Here is a 20032-nt window from a genome sequence, read left to right on the forward strand (position 1 = left end):
AGCCCCTCCACTGCTCCCCTCCTTTCAGCTCTCTCCAGCCCTTGGCTTTGGCTGTCCGGCTTAGAAGCCAGCAGGCAACTGTCTCTTCTGCTCATTGGCCTTCAGCCCTCTCCAACTCTGGCTTTTTGGCTTGGGGAGGTCACCCAGCAAAACTCTCTGCTGCTCTTCAGCCTTCCCCCAGGAACCATCTACAGCTTCCTTCAAGGATCTCCTGCAGTTTCCTTGTGTCCAGTAGCTCTCACCTGCCTTTTTTCTGATTGAACCATGCAGCTCTCCTCTGCCCTTTTCCTGACTGACTCTGTTGTTGTGCTCTGCCACTTATATGGCCTAGTTGCCTTCTCTTAAAGCTCAGTTAGGAGATAGCTGACAAGTCACAGGTCCAGTGGCCTCTTTCCTCTTAGAGGGCCACTGTCACCCTATGACACTATGCCTGCTGTAAGCATCACTAACTGAAAAGCCACTGGTGTTTACCTCTGTAGCAGGGTGGCTACCCTGCTCCTAAAATAGAAGGGGTTAAAAGCAGCCCTGTAGAAGGCTGTGGCTGGGGATGGCTGATTGGGGAAGCAGCTGCAGCTGGGCCATGCCACAATCAGGCCCCAGCTGGCCTTTATAAAAAGACTGTGAGCCCAGAGACCCAAGGGTCTCTCTCCAGGCTGGGAGAGAGGAGGGCCTGGCTGCCTGACTGGCAGGGTACTGAGGGTGGTAGAGTGCTGGGGAAGGAGCAGGCTGAGCGGAGGTGCTCCAGGCTGGCAACTCCCCAGGCTGTAAGGCCTGGTCCAAGGCCCATAGAGGTACTGGGAGGCGGAGGAAGGCAACCGGTCCGAACACCCTTGCCTATGATGAGTGGCCTTTACACTGCAGTCTGCCCCAGGGAGTGGGGCTTGGTGATGACTGGCAGTAGCTCAGACTGAGGCAAGGTGGGGACAGTGGGTTGGGGGTTCCCCAGGAAGGGGAGACCCAGAGGCAGAGTGTGGGGGTGCTGCCAGGGGGCAGAACCCCAGAGAAAGGGGCACCGAGGTCGATGAGGGACACAGGGGCCAGAGCTGTGCGGATCACCGGCCTGTAGAGGGTGGTCCATGCTGGAAAAGAGCTACTTCCTAATGACCAGCAGGAGGCGCCGCAGGGGTGAGTCCGTTCCTTTACAACCTCCCATGTGTGTAGCCACACCTGCCCCCCCGGGAATCCAGCAATTTTCTCCAGAAGTTATGTTGTGTTATGGCTTGCCCAGATCTCCATCCACTTCCCAGTGACTTATATTTTCTGAGCTAGGCCCTGGGGTCAGCAGGTAATCAATCACAGGTCCATTCTGGCTGGCTTCGTTCCTTCCTAATTTTGTCTCTGGCTGGATTGGATCTGTTTGGCTCTGTCCTCTGTTGGGTCTGGCACCCGCCTCCTAGGCAGATGGTGTCTGGTTCAGGCTGATTTACCTTGACATCGTTAGGTGGGTCAGGCTCCCCCGGTGCAGCTGGGACTTTGGTTGGGCTTTCTGTTGCATCTCAGGCTTGGTCTACACTACCAACTTATGTCGCTGTAACTGCATCGCTCAGGGGGGTGGAAAATCCACCCCTGAGCAATGCAGTTATTCCAACCTAACACCCAGTGTAGACAGCACTATGTTAATGGGTGGGCTTCTCCTGTCCATATAGCTACCACCTTTCGGGGCGATGGAATACCTGTGCCAATGGGAGAAGTTCTCCCATCGGCGTAGGTGGCGTCTTCACTAAGCGCTACAGCTGCACTAGTGCAGCCCTCAACCCCAGGTTCTAATCTGTGCTTTCCCTGCCTTTCCCTAAGAAGCCCCCGAGAGACAGACTTGCTGTGCCAAGGTTATGGGGGACTGGAAAAGTTAGTAACAGTCTTTAATTAGGAGCTTCTATATCATCTAAGTAATAATAACAAAACCTTTGGGGAGCCAACTGTATGTGGATTTGCAGATCCACTGTTCACCTGAGACGTTTGGGGGGAAAAGCCATTCCCTACCCCAGGAGCTAGTAGTTAGAGCCCATTACAGAGCTTCAGTCTCACTTGGGTGATGCTGTTCCCTACAGCAGGGCACATTTTTATAATCTAACATACCTCATGTTTTAGCTGCTGAAAACATAAAATACTCTTTTGTTAGTGCTGAGCTATGAGAAGGGCAGGTAGTTTTAAAAGCACTGTTGGGAGGTATTTATGTCTTCCTTAGTTGCTTGCACTGGTCTGACAACAGGGAAGGTTTTATCCTATGTATTAAGTTTAAAATGAAAATAAAAGCTCTTTGAACATAAGGAAATCAGCCAGAATTTGGTGCTTTAATAGTTGCTTTGTAGGCAAAGACCCAATCTTGCAATCCTCACTCAGGCAAAACTCTCTGCAGCTTGGGCCAAAGAAAGCAAATATATCCTAAATAACTTAATTGCATAAAAAGACAGAATACTAGAGCTTTGATTCAGGAAAGCACTTAGGCATGTGCTTAACTTTAGGCAAGTGCTTGATTCCCATTTATTTCAGCAAGACTTAAGCATGTCCTCAAGAACTTTGCTGAATCAAAGCCCTAGTGACTAGAAACAATCTTCTGAATGAAAAGAATTTATGTTGATTGGTTGTTGTGCATTAAACTTATGTTGTAATGTGAGATTAGATGTTGTGCTGCAAAATCTGTAAACCTAATATCATAGAGTCAATCTGTTTTACCTTTTGCAGGTGGAGATTTACATTTTATCTTTATATATTTACCTATGGAGTCCGGTTCCTGAAAAAGGTAGGAACTCTCATTATTGTATTGTGCTTTTATAACTGGCTACAAATCTGTTTAAAGTTATATGTATGGACAATATATAGCAATGGTTTAGAAAATCATCAGTCACCACTAAGAAAGATATGCTTTATTTTTGAATTACAAAGTAAGTTGCAATTGGTACTTTGCAGCGAACTCTTGAAGCTACTACTTTTTAAACAAAAAAGAAAAGAGCTTCAGAAAAACCGTTTTAATGCCCAAAAGGTTGCTGTAACAACATCCCTGGTTTCCCAATAGATGTTAGGCTGCTCATGGATGTATTTATGCTTAAAGCATGATTATATTTACATTGTCCTCATGCTGGGCCCTGTGTTCTCCTGTGTGGAAATAACCCATGTAGGAGAGAGGAATCTCCAGGAAGTTTACTATGGATTCTTTGATCAGAAATGAATGGTTGCTCTCAACCGCACTTCACAGGGGAAGCCCAGGGAATTCTGCTCCCTTAACCCCGGCACAGGAGGTAATGAGCATGGTCATGGAGTCTGTTGCAGTATTGCCAGCTCTGTTTTATTGCAAGTCTTGTGACATTTCGTATGTTTTCTTAAAGCCCCAGATGCTGGATTTGGGAGACTTCATGAAAATCTCAGCTTTCATTTAAAACAAAGTACAGTTCTAACCTTCATGGTTTGGAGAAAAGCTTGAAAACATGACCTAAGTGCATCATAAAGTCTTAAAAGCCAGAGGGCAAATGAAAAGATCTTTCTTTCTATTTCTTTTTCTTTTCATGCTGCTTAAGCCAACCTCCATGATTTTTTGAGGTCTGCCTCATGAGGTTGGAATGCTTGAGACTGGCAATACAGCAGATATGCACACTCTAAAAGGCGTATGGCCAAGCAGGGTGAGGACATGGCCGTCTCCTCAGCCATTTGTCTGAGGCCAGCACTAATGGGAATATACGCTGCATCTCCAACAAGGAGGAGAAAGAGCTGCTCCTAAGTAAACTTACCTTGTGTTCCTGAACTGGGGCACTGTGCAGGCAAAAAGCTTCCAGTTAATGGTCCGAAATTCCACTTTCCCACCCTCTTCCATGGCTGTGGCATCAAAAGCCAAAACAGGTGGTGATGAATGCTGTCATGGTGAATAATGCAAGGGAATGTTCCATGACTGGTTTCTGTTGTCTTAGTAGGATATGGTTGATATAGTGCTTGCTTCAGAGGGCTGAACTTTGCTTGGAGTTGTTCTGTTACTGTAGTGAGAGTGATGTGATGCTGAGGAATGAGAAGGGGACCCTGTTTTTATCCCTGGATCTATTACTTTGAAATTTTTCCAGCTCACAAGATATTGTCTACAAGGAACATAATAGTATGTGAGGCAACCTTTCTGAGCCTATACTATAATAGTGTGAAGCAGGGTGGATTGATTTTTAAATCACAGTGATTTAAAACACTGATTTAAAAAAAATAATTTAAATCAGCAAGCAGGAAATCTTGATTTAAATAACTGATTTTAATCTTGTTTTGAATCTGTCCTTTTTATATGCCTAAAGGAAGGTTTATTCTCATTGGTTGGTAACCATTACAATATGTTGATTTGCAACTAACTAAAGCCTTTACACTAAATTTGGTGGTACTTTTTGGTAATCAGGAAGATTCGCTCTATTTATACACATTTATTTAAGTAATGACATAGCTTAATACACATTTATTCCAATTTTTATTAGAAAATGGTGGATGATGCATTTCTTAATTTTTTTACTCCAGATTTGTGTCAAGCTGCATTTGGATGGAAATTGGAATTCAATTAAAAATGCACAAAAACAACTTTTTAAAATTATTATTATTAGTTAAAACTACTTTAAATGTGCTGGGTATTTAAGAAGAAAAAGGTAAATTAATCAAAATATGTTTCGCGTTTAAAACTAACTGGATCGTCGGGCTCAATGGGTAGTGATCAATGGCTCCATGTCTAGTTGGCAGCCGGTATCAAGCAGAGTGCCCCAAGTGTCGGTCATGGGGCCGGTTTTGTTCAGTATCTTCATTAATCATCTGGAGGATGGCGTGGATTGCACCCTCAGCAAGTTTGCAGATGACACTAAACTGGGAGGAGTGGTAGATACTCTGGAGGGTAGGGATAGGATACAGAGGGACCTAGACAAATTGGAGGATTGGGCCAAAAGAAATCTGATGAGGTTCAACAAGGACAAGTGCAGAGTCCTGACCTTAGGACGGAAGAATCCCATCCACCGCTACAGACTAGGGACCGAATGACTCGGCAGCAGTTCTGCAGAAAAGGACCTAGGGGTTACAGTGGACGAGAAGCTGGATATGAGTCAACAGTGTGCCCTTGTTGCCAAGAAGGCTAACGGCATTTTGGGATGTATAAGTAGGGGCGTTGCCAGCAGATCGAGGAACGTGATCGTTCCCCTCTATTCGACATTGGTGAGGCCTCATCTGGAGTGCTGTGTCCAGTTTTGGGCCCCACACTACAATTAGGATGTGGAAAAATTGGAAAGCATCCAGCGGAGGGCAACAAAAATGATTAGGGGACTAGAAAAATGATTAGGGGACTAGAGGAGAGGCTGAGGGAACTGGGATTGTTTAGTCTGTGGAAGAGAAGAATGAGGGGGGATTTGATAGCTGCTTTCAACTACCTGAAAGGGGGTTCCAAAGAGGATGGATCTAGACTGTTCTCAGTGGTAGCGGATGACAGAACGAGGAGTAATGGTCTCAAGTTGCAGTGGGGGAGGTTTAGGTTGGATATTAGGAAAAACTTTTTCACTAGGAGGGTGGTGAAGCACTGGAATGCGTTACCTAGGGAGGTGGTGGAATATTCTTCCTTTGAGGTTTTTAAGGTCAGGCTTGACAAAGCCCTGGCTGGGATAATTTAGTTGGGGATTGGTCCTGCTTTGTGCAGGGGGTTGGACTAGATGACCTCCTGAGGTCCCTTCCAACCCTGGTATTCTATGATTCTATGAACTGATTTATTAAACACAGGAAGGATTAACTGTAGTTCACGAATTGATGGATTGTTTCCGGTTAGCATGAACTAGATTTTCAAATGTATTTAGGTACTTAAAGATGTAGATAGGCACTTAACCTGGTTTGGTGTTCACTCATGTTGAAATCAATGGGAGTTAGGTACTTAACCTACTTAGGTACTTTTGAAAATCCCACGAGCCAGCTATCTGCATCTTTAGGTGCCTAAATGTCTTTGAAAATCTGGCCCCGCATCCTTCAGGTTTTTAGAATTACTAGAGTTCATCCCCTCCCATCTGGTTTTTATTCAGAGATTCCAAGAGGAAAACAAGCTTTCCTGTTTTTTTTTTTACTGTCAATCAGTTTCGCGCCTTTGAGTGAACTAGTCCAAATGAAGAAAATAATCTTTCTCTCTGCACCTGATAGTAAAACTGAACCAAAAGTAATTAAGGCAAAAGCTCTTCTGCACCACAGAAAATGAAAGTACTTACATTTGGGAAAATTAAAATACCAGTATTCTCTCCAGGGTAAAGACTGAAACGAATATACTTACTGAAGCATTATGTGACATTGTGATATATTTATAAAGTTTGAGTGGACCTTAACAGTTAAAGATGTTTTCCCCTAATTCTCTAAATAAGCAAAAAGCAGCACCCATTAACTTATTAAAATTTGGGGAAGGTTCATTAATGCAGCATATTTTTATTTATTTACTTAAATGTTTTTAATAGGTTATTATAAGTTTACAACTTAACAGAGATTATCATAATTTCAAATTTAATTTTAAACAGATTTGTTTTTAAAAGGAGAAGTATATTTAAATACAAAAATCTGATTTAAATAAAATCAGATTTATTTTTTATTTTTTATTTTAAATCTATATCAGTCAACCCTGTTGTGAAGACAGCTCTGTGTCAACTTGGGGTACAGCCACTGTATATATTCTAATGATCTGATTGTAGACCCTGTACTCATAATGGTGAACAGTAACTCATGAGAATAGTTCCATTGAGCAATTGGACCCTAAGGGGCTGATCTAAATTTACTGAAATCAATTAAGAGTCCCGTTGACTTCGGTGAGCTTTCGCGCGGGCCCTAAGTGAACAGAACTATGATTGTCATTGGATTTAAATGGTGTAACTTATATCAACCCCCTTTAATGTGTATTGTCAACCCCAGGAACTAAAACAAAGTGATAGAATTTATCGATCATTCACACTGATCAAAGCCTGTGTTGTCTCTATGTAGGAATGAGATTTGGGTTTGCAAAGAATGAAATTCAGATATTGGAATCCCAAGCCATAATACTTTTTTCCTTGAACTTCACTTTCAGCCCTTTCAGCTTCATCATAATACTGAGGTAGATAATCTGGTTGTTTTTGTTCTGCTTTTTTCTTAGTGAACGAACTGCAAGATTCACTTAATTCTTCATTTATAAAGTTAAAGAACAAAGTTGGGCTTAATAAATCTCTTCTGTGTCCCACAGATGGATCCTCCCTTCTGGAAAAGCCATTTCTCCCAGAGAGGGTGTTTTTCTTTGTGCTTACTCAGCATCAGTTTTCCAGTGCCAGAGTAGAGATGTGCAGCCTGTTAAGTAATAAAATCTACTTAGGCTCAAGCCCCATATACGTGGGCCAGCAGGCTGGAGAAGCCGGGAGTGTGTATATACCCAGATACATCAAAACCCCCAAATGACATTGACATGAATGGCTCATGACTGAGAGTGTCAACCTCAGGGCAGACTGTCAAGAAGCAGGGCAGAGACTCCAAACGGTCTATAATTAGATTTCCCCAACCCAATAAAAAGAGTGAACTCCTAAAGCACTATAACAATCTTGCCATGGAGTCACAGACAGTCCCCTTGGGCATTCCAGTCTGTCTTGCCACCCAGGCAAGCTGGATTTAGTGATAAATGGTTGTGATACACAAAAGATCACAAAAGATTCAGGTTGCTCCCAGTCCCAGAAGACCAGTCACTTACCCCAAGTCAATTTATACCTTAGATCTCACACCAGTGACAACATTTGTAACCAGTCCTATAGTAAACTTCTCTACTGGTAAGTATTTATTAACTAAGAAAAGAAATGAGAGAGTTATTACAAGCTTAAAGCAGGTAAGCATATATACACAAATAAATTACAACCTATGGTTTCAAAAGGTGACAGTTGTAGTAATCTGTCAACTCTGAATGTCTTTTAAGACTAACCCAGTTTGACCTTGGGGATCTCTGCTTCTGTTTCATAGCACTGGCCCTGTGAGAGTCCGAACAGCAAAAGATGAAAAATTTTCTTGTCAGCCATTTTTATTTCCTTCTTCCAGCATTCAGGCTGATGGAACAAACCCTTTGGCACACATCCTCTTCGTGGGCATGAGCGGGAAGTTAACAGTCTTTGTTTTGTGATGTCCCACAATGGCTCATTTAGTTTTGATAGATCTTTCTGATAGGCAGGAGACAATCCCTGCTGAGTGGGTTCACAGTTTCAGAGAAAATATTTGTGCAGTTACAAAGCAAAAAGTTAAATATTCCCTTATAGCAGGTGATACAGATATAGGTGAGATTAATGAATGCAGCAATTTACATGTATTTCATAAAGTCTAAACCCTAAACACCTTGTTATAAATTCAATATCCATCTTAACCATACTAACACAGAGATGAAACAGACTGGTTTCCAGCATTAAAATCTGTGCTCAGCTGAGGTCTAAAGCCTGAGCAAGAGCTGGCACCTTTCTGCCAGCATCACAGACATAATTCCAGCAAAGATCTATACAAGCTCATCAGGTTGACAACTACAACATCCTATGGGATGGAACATGCCACCAGTATATCACCAAGTTTTACACGTTCATTTGACTCTTTAAGATCCAAACAAATGCTTAATTTATAAACCATTTGGGATTCATCAGATCTGACTTTTCAATACATGCTGTACTTTTCTTTCAAGTATCCACAGTATTATTAAAATAGAGTATAACCTTTGAAACTGCATTCAAGTGTTTCTGACTAAACCTATCCATAGGTGGTTTGCTGATCTTCTTCTGTAAGATAATTAGCTTGGAAAGAGCATCTGTGAACTCCGAGAGGGTTAAAGGATCCAGTCCATGATGTTAGAGGCTTTCTCATAGGTTGGGCAGGGAAGAGTAATATGGTTTGCTAATTGTGCCTGTGACTTGTACCCTGCTTGTAAAGTATCTTCTTCTCTTCTTGAACAATCCATTTCTCTTCCCGATTCTCTGCTTTGGGTATTACTTTTTCATGGCAAACTGGTTTGCCACTGTAGCTTCCCACATGTTGCTCTATGCCAGAATGGGAAATTTAATTGTTTTAAGATCTTAGTAATGTTTTCTCTCTATTGATCTTTTGCCCAGTAAGTGTATTATTCAGCATTTGAGAGAATAGTGCCTCTTGTGTGGAGGGCAGGTCCAGTCCAATAAAGCTGTTAGGATTACAGTACATCCGGGTTTTCCCAGAAATTGCCTCATTTTTGAGCCCTCATCTTCTGTCCGGGAGAATTTTTCAAATAACAGGCAATGCCTGGGATTTTTTCGCAACGGATGCTGCAGCTTAGAAAGAGCCCCTAATGGTCTGCTTCCCGATTGGTCCCTCCCCTGCATCAGCAGCTGATTGGTCCATTGCCCTACAGCCACAGCTGCTGGATCCTGCCCGCCCAGGTTCCCAGCCCCGGAGAGAGGTTCTGGCAGGGAGGCGCTGACTGACGGCTATCGTTGCATCCTGGGCTCACACCAGCCGCCCTGCCACCATGACAGGGAGCGACACTGCCCCCCACCTCCAGTGAGTACCCCTGCCGCAGGTACCCCCTCCAGGACCCCCAACTGTACCCTCCTTCCAACTCCCCCTCTCTCTGCAGTGTCCTCTTTTGCGGAACCTGAAATATGCTAACCTTAAGAGCTGTGTTTGATAAGTGTCTCTTAAGTGCAGCTTATGCAGCTCTCTTAGAGAACCTCATTATCTTGCCACTTGATTTGCATAGTAGATTGAAGGTGTATTGATGAAATTTTTCCATCTGTTTGTGCTGGTGATAACTTGCCTATGTTTTCCAGGTGTGGGATAAGGTGGCTATCAGTAGAGAATAATACTCATTGCCTTGGGCCTTGTGTAATTGTACCCTGGTTCCAGATTTGATGTTTCAATCTGCACTGTGCAGCACATGCCTTCTTAACCTGGGTAACAACTTCTTGTTTAATGAGGACTGGCATTTGACACATTTTCTCAGCCACGCAGTCTACTCAGTTTGACGGACTGGATTGTGATGGTAGACTTTCCAAAGCTGGGTGCTTTCTCAGCTGCTGTGTGATAAGTTATTGTCTCTACTCTTTTGTCCCCCACAACTGTGTCTGTACTTTTTGCATACCCTTCATTTAGGGTGAAACTCATCCCTGTACACAGTATGAGGCCTGTACACCGCTTAAGTACCACTTTAAACCAATTTTGATGGCCTTTGTTTTGGTGTGGCTCTCTGCACAGGGGTGAATTCCATCATGGGCAGTGGGTGAAGCCCCTTCCACCCAAGTTCACCCCCACGTCCCCCCCCGCCAGAGCCCCGGCCCGCCAATGGCTGGAAGACCCCCAAGCCGCTGGGCAGCCCGAGCACCGAGCTGCTGGCTGGCCTGAACCACGGGCTGCTGGCTGGCACCAGCCAGGCCCCCAGCTTGGCCTGAGCCACCCTGGCCACTGGGTGGAGCTGAGCTGCCATTGGCTTCAAGGAAGAGGGGGAGTGAGGGCGGGGCCTCCCAATGGAGCATGGGCAGGGCCACGGCCAAGATTAGGGGAGGTTTAGCCTTCCCTGGCCTATGGTACCCACCCATGAATTTCACCCTTATATTCCCCCTGAAAACTCTTTTCTCACTACAATTTAACTTCCACTTTTTAAAGGATGCCTTTTTGCCTCTCACTGCTTCTTTTACTTTGTTTAGCCAGGGTGGCACTTTTCTGGTTCTCTTACTATGTTTTTTAATTTGGGGTATACATTTAAGTCCTTTCTCACATAAGAGTAACAAGTATACTATAAAGCTACAAGGTTTTAATTCCATTAGGGGTTCTGGTGGCACTGTCTTCTTTTGGAGAAGAGGTTGAGTAGTTTGTCATTAGAACCCCAAAACGGAATTTTGTTTTTATAGACTTAAAATGGTGGATACCTTGGTTCTATTTAGAACCCTCTCTATTTTACTTTCCATCTTCTAACTATTTTATATTACAATCAAGTGTAGTGGTGGAACTGTAGAATAACACTTCAGTAGAAGTCGAACTTTTGATACTTTCTGCTTTAAATCCAAATCCAAACCAGTGTTCTTACTGTTAGTGCAGATGTACGGTCTCTTCCGCCAGAGTGTAACATTTTATTTAAAGAAAATGAAGTGTATAACTTTTGGGTTATGATGAATATATAGGACTCTGAGCAGCACAACTCAACTGAAGTCAATGGAGTAACACCTAGTTGTGCCCCATAGACTGAACTATGTAAAATAATGCCCTGTTGAATATGCACTGACTGTAACAGCAAGAGGGACCATCCATATTCTGTCCTTTCTCTGAACGTGGAACTCCCACTGATGGCAACGGCATAAGGATTTCATTCATTCATTGTAATTGTCTAAATGCACGGAACATGTGCATTATGTGGTTGTAACTAGGCTTCAGAGATCGTCATTTTGTGACATAGGACTAGGGTAGCAGTTAACCTGTATGTGAGACTTCCCTCAAACAGCACCATTTGTGATGGTGGCTTTTGTGATGTAGGTTCCTGCCTGCTAGGAATTGGACTGAGATCACCAACCTGCAAAGCAGTAGAGAAATGTTCGATCATTAGTAGCTGTTCAGGATTTGAACCAGTATTCTGCATATCAAATTTAATTATCTGTATTTAAAGAGAGAGGGACTGAAACTGGAACTTTTTATCCAAAGCATCCTTTCCTTACCTCATATGACATAATTGATCCTGGAGCTGAATCACCTTAACTTTGGTTTTGCAATCCAAATTGCAAACTTGAAACATAGCTTTGCAAAACAACCCAGATTTTCCCATTATGAAATGAGCTAAGAGTAAATCCTTTTATCTGAAACGCCTGAACTCTGGTTCGGGTAGAATGAAACCTACATCAAAACCACCCTTGTTTTGGCTTGAGAAAACCCATCCCAGCTCCCAGCATATCTGTGGGCCTAATGCTGTGCTCTGTTACACTGACATAAATCAGAAGTAAATCCATTGACTTCAACTGACTTTTCAATTTGGCACTGTATATAAAGTACTGTGCTGTTGTTAAGTACTTACTAAGAGAAACCTCAGTGAAAAAGCATATAATAAGGGAAAAATTTTGTTTTTTTACCTGTTCCCATCTTTTGTCTTAATTTTTTTTCTGTAATGAAATAAGGTAAGAAAATGCCATGCGGGGGATGAAAGACAAAATTATCTGCCAAAGTGCAGAACATACGTGCTTACAGTATGTATTTTTACTTGTAGTTGGTAACTGTTCCAAAATAATTCCATAGTAAGGACAACTGTGGAAAATATTTTGTGACTGTATACTAGGGTTATATATTTCCTTTTTGGTAGTACCAGAGCTAAAGTTTTCAACAGCAGACTTCTCTTCCATCAAAGGAATTTTCATCTTCTTAGATGATCCATATAGGGATAATATTAGATCAGGATTTAGAACACCAAAGGCCAAATTAATTCCTGATGTAATTTTTTTGATTTCTGTGCTGTTATGTAGGGATAAATTTGGCTCCAAGTACCAACACCAGTGTGCAGAATAATGATGAAGTAATAATCTGCCACAGGGCTTTGCGAAGAGATGGCATCATGTCCGGCACTCTCAGAAAAACGATGTGTGCCTTTGACTCCTCAGAACTAATCTAAGATGATAAATGTGCTGTGATGTTCCTTATGTATTATAAATCACTGAGATCTGGAGCATAAAGCAGAAGATAACTAATTTTTTTCCCACTCTGATCATTGATATGGGTTTTTTCCCTTTTGGCTACAGCTGAGCTTTCAAACTAATAAGAGCTCTGATAAAAAGTCAGCTTGTTCCCTTTACATTAGCTACTGACCATTGACTTACAGAGCAACCCCCTAAGATTGATTACAATAAAACCTGCAGCACCAATGACAATATTAGAATATTTTGTTCATCACTGACATAGGGCCAAAATTCAAAGTCCTTACTTAAGCAAAAACCACACTGAAATCCGTGGGAGTTTGCTTGATTAAGGGTGAATGGCCTGCTTCTTCTCCCATTGAAGTCAATACTAAAACTCTCACTAACTTCAATAGTGCAGAATCAAGCCCTGTATAAAAGCAGAGTAAGGACTTCAGGAATTGACCCACAGCATATAGCCTGGCCTTTGAATTAAGCTGTATCTCTGTATTCTGTAAAGTGGAAGCATTAACAAGATGTGGAACTCAAGCTCTTCCCCTGGATACTTGACAGCCAATAACCACTGCATCCTTTTTCCTTTCCATCTTTGCCTATGAAAATTACAAAGTTGCAAAAGAGCATGGACCAGCTTCAATGAGAATACTTTGTTCGGAGCTCAGAAACCGGAAACTGCATGTTGGAAATTTTGTTGGAAAAGGACCACGGTAGGGCCATTTGGGGGGCTGGTGGTCATTTGCTTTAAAGATCTGATCACCAAGTAAACTGGTGGGGTGGATAAACTGGTCATATTGAAAAATGCCAGAGGCAACTGGATCCCTGTGGCAGCTCTGTATCTTGGTTCTTCAGGAGCCACACTGATCCAGTGGAGTTATTTGGCTGAATCTGTTGATCAGTTACAGGCTTTAACAGATGATGTAACTACATTTGGAAACAATAAGAAAGCAATGATATAGTGTAAATTTCACATAAAAGGACATATTCAAGTCACATATGCTAACTTAAAGCCAGGTTGTGGGGATCTTTCTTCCCCACCTCTCTCCATATGCGGACTGCTAATGGCCAGATAGAACCCCAGTTTCTGTGCTTAGGGTAGTCTCTACTTCCTTGGGCTCAGGGTGCCTTAAAGGAGACGGGTTGATGCCCCCTCTTTCTGCCACTACCACCTATGAACTGGCCAATGGAGCTGACCAACTGCATGAACACTAGAGTGGTGTAAGTAGTGGGTCTGCAGCCTCTATATGCTGAGGAGCTCCAAGTGGCAGCCTGTGTTCTTGGTGCTCCTGAGGTGATGCTGCTCCACCGTGCCCTTTACCTGGGCTGGGATGTTGGGAGAAAATGTATTCTCTGCCTTTCTCATGGCAGGCATGTGTACACATGGGAGACGCTCCAGGAGAGCTGTAAAGTTTTTATTGCGATCACTTTGAGTGATGGAGCCATAAATATGGAATCAGATGCCCTGTATCTGACAGACAACACAAACTTTATAGTATTCCACACCGTGCCAGAATATGTTTGACTCCATTTTTAACCTTTTTTTTTTTTTTTTAGTGTCTCTGCACCTTTTGACCATTTGCTGTGCATGCTGGTCACTAAGGAAGTAAGAGATTAGCAGGATTAGTGACATCCACAGGTGCATAATAAAATCAGTTTACACAATGCAGTAAAATTTGTGTACCGACTGGAAAAATGTAGGCATTTATGTGGTGATGATTATGACCTCAGATGTGTGAAAAATATCTGTGCAGTAGAATCTTCCTCTAGGAGAGTCAGTTTTTCAGAGAGCAACTTGATATTAAGAGGAGGTTCGCTATAACTGTCATTTGCATAATGAAATTTATTGGAAAAAATTGAAACTTTCGTTCTACATCACCAGTTACAGGGTTTCATGACAGAGTTAGGTCGACTTAAGTTGACTTGTTTTGGTTTATTTTTGCATGTGTCCACACATAAATTGTCTCCTGCCGATATAAGTGCCCCATTACATTGATGCAGAAACACCCTCCTCCCCAGAACAATGCAGAGCCAAAGTCAACCTACTTCTGTCAGTGTAGGCATCGCATTACCTGTGTCAACTCTAACAGTCCTCCAGCATCTGTCCCTCAGTGCCTCTTTCCTGTGACAGTGGGTGCTGTGGTCCCAGTTTGAACTTAACTGCCCAGGGGTCGCAGGTGCCAGAAGTGAATACCCTGACCTTGAATTTAAAATGGTGCAAAAGTTTGGAAAGGAAGATTGAGGACATTTTTCACTGCAAAGTTTGTAAAACAGACATCTCTTGTCAGGCAAATCATATTACTGAACATTTGAACAATTAGTGTCATTTGAAATTAAAAGGACGTCAAGCAAAGATAACCCAAACTTCAATGAAAGCCTGTTTGGGGAAAAACAAGACAAAAGAAAGAAGCTGTGGAATTTTCACATGATCTGGTGCTCATGTTGTGCTTTCAGGCAATTCCAATGAATGTTGTCTGTGGCTTGAGCTTTTTATTAGCTCTGCTTCACAAATATGCTCTTGCCCAGAATGTTGTTGGCTGGAAGAAAAATATTTGCCTGACGTTTTTCGCTCACCACCAAGCTGCAATTAAAGATCTTTTGATTGGCGAGAAATTCTTTTTAGTAATTGATGGAAACCCCAGAGTGTGTGAGGCAGCCAGCAATTAACATCCTTGCAGTGTTGTACAGTGACAAAAATAAATCAATAAATGCTATTCTATTAAAATCCTCTGTTGTTCTTCAGTGCAATGTGGGGATCATTTCAATTTGGATTCAAGACACGTAGCAAGAGTACAGCCAAATATGGGAAAACTGTATATCAATCAGCAGTGACTCCATGATGTACATGCAACGCCTGGTAAAGGACATGAAAGAAATGCATCCCCATCTGCTGCACATTCTATGTATTGCTCATCTTTTGCATGTAATCATTGATCATGCAGTAAAAACTGATGAGTTCCATGACATCAACAAATCTGTGGTATGTTCTCCCGTGGTGCATAAGTGTACCAACAGGCAAAGGTGAGCGTTTTTTTTTTTTAAGTGTTCAAGAAGCACCATCACTCTATTGGGTTTGCTTGTGTCCCCTCCCGTTGTTCCATTGCACTAGTTTTCCAGGCTCAGGCAGGCCTGCAAAATTCATTCACGCTTATAGGGACAGCGTGATAGATTTTCTCATTAAAGTAGAGGATGGAGCCGCCTTAAAAAAGGCAATGAAACTATGCTTGATGGTCAAGGATGATGGAAACCAGTGTCAACTGTATTGTAAGTTATCTTTTCTTTGTGTATTTTGAGGAAAAATATACAGGGTTCATTTTCAAATCGAAAAATAATATACCCTGATACATCACATTGATATGCTGCTTAACTGCAATTTAAAAGTTGCTGCAGATGTAGATAATACTGCAAAAGAAGTGAAATTCAAGTCAGTGGGCTCCAAAAGGCAATTCCTTTCATCTGCAATGCATGATTTCACATCAGAATTTCAAAGCAAACTGAAGGCAACCATATTCTGCAATGTATTCTTCGAGCTGTATATGGCTCAGCATCTTTTTGACAACTGTAATGCATTTGGTCCATTTTTCAAGGGTCAGATGTCGCACAAGATTAGCATCTAGAAAAATATGCTGCAAGGCAGAAGAGTTCAAGCATGATTTTGACTTGTACATATTGCGTGAAGTACTCTGTAATGACACATAACACTTGAATACTGGAGAAATGAAACTGTCATTGCCAGTAACTTCAGTGTTTGTGGAAAGATTGTTCAAGACAAACATTGCATGAGCCTCTCCACAAGACCAGTTTAGGCAGCTCAGGGTTTTGTACTGCAGTAAGGACACAACTTCACATTTGGAGAACTTTAGAAATCTGGAATGGTCTGCTGGCTCTCGCAAATAATTATGCATTCCAGTAACAAAAGACCTGAATTTTTTTTAAGATCTCCTAGCTGTGGGAACTGAAAAGTTTGTGCGCAAAATCTTTTGAATTAGGCTTCTTACAAATGGACTAGCAATTGAATAGAGAAAAACAGATCATGCTGTGTTGATTTAAGGATATTTACTTTGCATATTTTGACATGTGACATTGACTGTTTGCATTTTAATGGTTTATAAAGCTCTAACTTTTTGAATCTAAATGTCTACTGGTATTAAATAATCATTGGCAAACCCCCTCCCTAATAATTTCACTCAACTGTGAAAATTAAAATTGATCATCTAAAAAAATGCTTAAAAAATAAACATGGTTATTATCCGTCAAAGTTAAAAATCAAATTCTGCTGAGCCTATCTATATTTGCACCCAGGACACCCAGCCTCTCATGCAACAGTACCTCTCTGCCCCCGCACCAATGCTGTACTTGCCATGGCTTGCGCTGCAGAGTGTCACTGTAACAAGGCATTCCAAAGACAAAGTGACAATTACATTATTCCCATAAAGACCTTTTAGTAAAAAACACCAAGGGAGTTTTGAGACTTATCTTTCCCTTTCCATTACAACTGTAAATCCATCAATGTATCTGTTACCCTAAGAGCATCCTAGTGCCAGTGGGCAAGGTGCTCACTGGTATCAGGTAATGAGTTTCAGCTGGCCTGACCAATTCAGTGTAACCTAACTCACTGCATTTATAATCTGTATTGGAGAGGTATCATGTAATATGTCACTGGAAAACTAACAACCCACTGATCATTAATATTCTTGGCTGATGTGTGTGCGCTGTGTGTATTAAGAGCTATGGATTTATGCTGGAATGATGACTAAAATGCCTTTAAGCTAGGCATGGCAGAGGGAGTTGGTAAACAGGTTTGCCCTAGACAAAGGAATGTGTATTTGCTTCTCTGACCAGCCTGGTCCTCAGTCAGAGACAATGAAGGTCCATTTACGTATTATGTAAACAAAGCTATCAAATGGTGGAGGAGACAGCATTGGAGACAGAAACTTTATCTAGACTATAAAGTCAGGAGGCTCTGAACCTCAAATGATAAATAATTGCATCAACTGATTGTATACAGTATTACTGTATTACAAAAGTGTATTGAGTACGGTCTTTTCTGAAAGCTAATGACACACTGATGATTAATATAATTGTGAAATGATACAATGAAACACGTCTCTCTGACACAAGGGAATTTAATAGCTATTTACCTGTCCCCAAATAAATTAAGCAAGGTGTGACTGAAAACGATAGAAGCCCCATTTACATAGAAATCAGCAGGAGGATGGGAAGACCACAGGAAGGGAAAAAACAGCATGAGATCATCCTGCGTCTTAAAACAAGGTCATTGACCTTTGGAAGACATAAAGATAGAAGCCATCTCTGGCATCCATCAGTAGACAGACACAAGATGCCTGAGCTCTTGCAAGCTGAGAAAGATGAGCTCTTCAACCAAGGGGAAGTTGAAGTCTCTGGGAACTGAATATAGGTAAGAAACCTGCTTAGACAAAGATCTTTCACCTAGGAGGACCAGGGAAGCTAGCATCTTTTACTTCTGTGGAAGGTCTTGATTAGGGGAAAGTCAACAATGGCTAGGAATATGGAAGATTGGAGAGAGAAACCATCTTGAACAAAGCCTGTACCTGGCTAGGTTAAGTTTTAGATTTTAGATGTGTTTTCACTTGTAACCATCTCTACTTTTATTTATTTTACTTGGAATCACTTAACCTGTGTCCTGTTAATACATTTGTTTTATTTTTCCTATGAACCAACTCACTGCTGTGTTTGAAGGGAAGGGTGTATTTACCCCAGTTAAGTTAATAAGCTGTGATGTGCTTAAGTCTCTTTAAAAGAGCAATGAACCTTATGATTTCTCTTAGTGATCCAGGGGAGGGCTGGAAACTTCAGGGCACATGGTTTGGGGGAAATTCGGGACTAGGAGTGTGCTGGGGTCACCTTGCTGGTTGTAACCAAGGCTGGTGGGAGCCAGAGTGGGGCTGCAGACAGGCTGCTGGGGTCAGAGCTGCTGAACCAGAACTGTCTAGCATATAGAGACTCGGGATATGACCTGCATGCTGATAGGCTGGCTGTGAGCATCCCAGGCTGTGGGCCGCAGCAGCAGGGCATTTCAGACACCCAGGGCTACAGGGCAGGCAGTGACACAACTCATCACTGGTCTGGACTGTACCCCAGAGTGTGACAGTATCTGTTTGTTTTTATCAGCCATGGTGGCCTTGAGAGGTGCTCCTTCCACGTCTGCTAAACACCTAACCCACATTGGGCAAATAAAAGAGCAGACCAGGGAGAATGTGTTCTCTGAGATCCTCCAATCTTCTGCAGGTACTGACCAGGAACTCGGGAACTGGTGAAGGACCAGGAATGGAGAGATCAATTGCTGGAGGGAGAGGCAAAGGGACAGAGAGGTATATTGGGAAGCTATAGAGCTTTGCTTATGCAACAATGCATGTTGCAGAAAATTATTGAGCTAAATACCCAAAGACCTTGTACACAGAAACTTTCCAATTCATGAGAAAATTCCATGCTGCCTGGTCCCAATATCCGCTAGCATAACCGGTGGCAGCATGGCATGAACCTTTACTGCTATTTCTCTATGCCAGGGGAAAACCAGGAGAAACATGTGATAACCGTGGGGTCAGCCAGAAAACACAGTGCACTATTTATTTTTACCAGGGACGAAACATTACAATATGTTTTTTAATATGTAAACATGTATAGTTATTGTTTTACCTGGTTTTTATAGGTATGGCTCACCCTCATATAGTGCTACTAAAATGTTTTTAGCTTGTTTGTTTGCATTTTAGCTTAACTTTGTTTCCTGTTCATTTGCACACAACATTTTATTTTTTGAAACTCAGAGTATATTTATTAGTTTGCACTAAGCAGACCTGTTGCATTACCAAGTTCATAACAGGCGTCAATAATCCCACCCGTATTTCAGGTCTGTACACATGAAGGCACATGAGTTACCAAAAGCATCCCATGACAGTACTATGGCTACTGTTAATATGATCTTTTAAGACCTCCCTCAACTTTATAGCTCCATGGTTTGCTTTTCTAATATTCATTGTCTCAGACTGTTCAAATTGAGCAGATAGCTGGTCCACCTCACCCCTGCATCCTGCTGGTAGCCTTTTCCCCCTTCGGTTCACAACTATTATACAATACACAACATGAAGCAATAATGATAAGAATGTTTGCCCTGCTGAGATCTAGTCTAGTCACTATATGTCTATTCACTTGGTAGACTCACCAGCGAGCGGTGAGTCTACCAAGCACACATTCAGCTGTCCTCCTGAACCTGCTCAGTTGGTGGTTGAATCTTTCCTTCAGTCAAGGTGCCTAGTGTTTGGTTTCATGAACAAGGGGTAGCGTGAGTCCTGCAAAGTCACTACTGGCATTTCAACATCACCAGTGTGAATGGGCTTGTCAGGGAAGAATGTCCCTGCTTGCAATTTTTGGAAAAGTCCTTTATTCTTAAAGATGTGAGCCCCATGCACCTT

At 42.2% G+C, this 20032-nt stretch overlaps 1 protein-coding gene across 2 annotated transcripts in view; it reads left to right on the forward strand.

Moving 5' to 3' along the window:
• The window catches only part of CERS6 (ceramide synthase 6), a 210552-nt gene that overhangs the window by 103187 nt on the left and 87333 nt on the right, over positions 1–20032 (forward strand). For both annotated transcript variants that reach the window (XM_074967512.1, XM_074967510.1), the window contains exon 4: positions 2683–2740. In XM_074967512.1, the coding sequence (XP_074823613.1) occupies positions 2683–2740 (58 nt within the window). The remainder of the gene's footprint in view (positions 1–2682; positions 2741–20032) is intronic.

The sequence above is a fragment of the Natator depressus genome, chromosome 11 (assembly GCF_965152275.1).
Source record: "Natator depressus isolate rNatDep1 chromosome 11, rNatDep2.hap1, whole genome shotgun sequence".
NCBI lineage: Eukaryota > Metazoa > Chordata > Testudines > Cheloniidae > Natator > Natator depressus.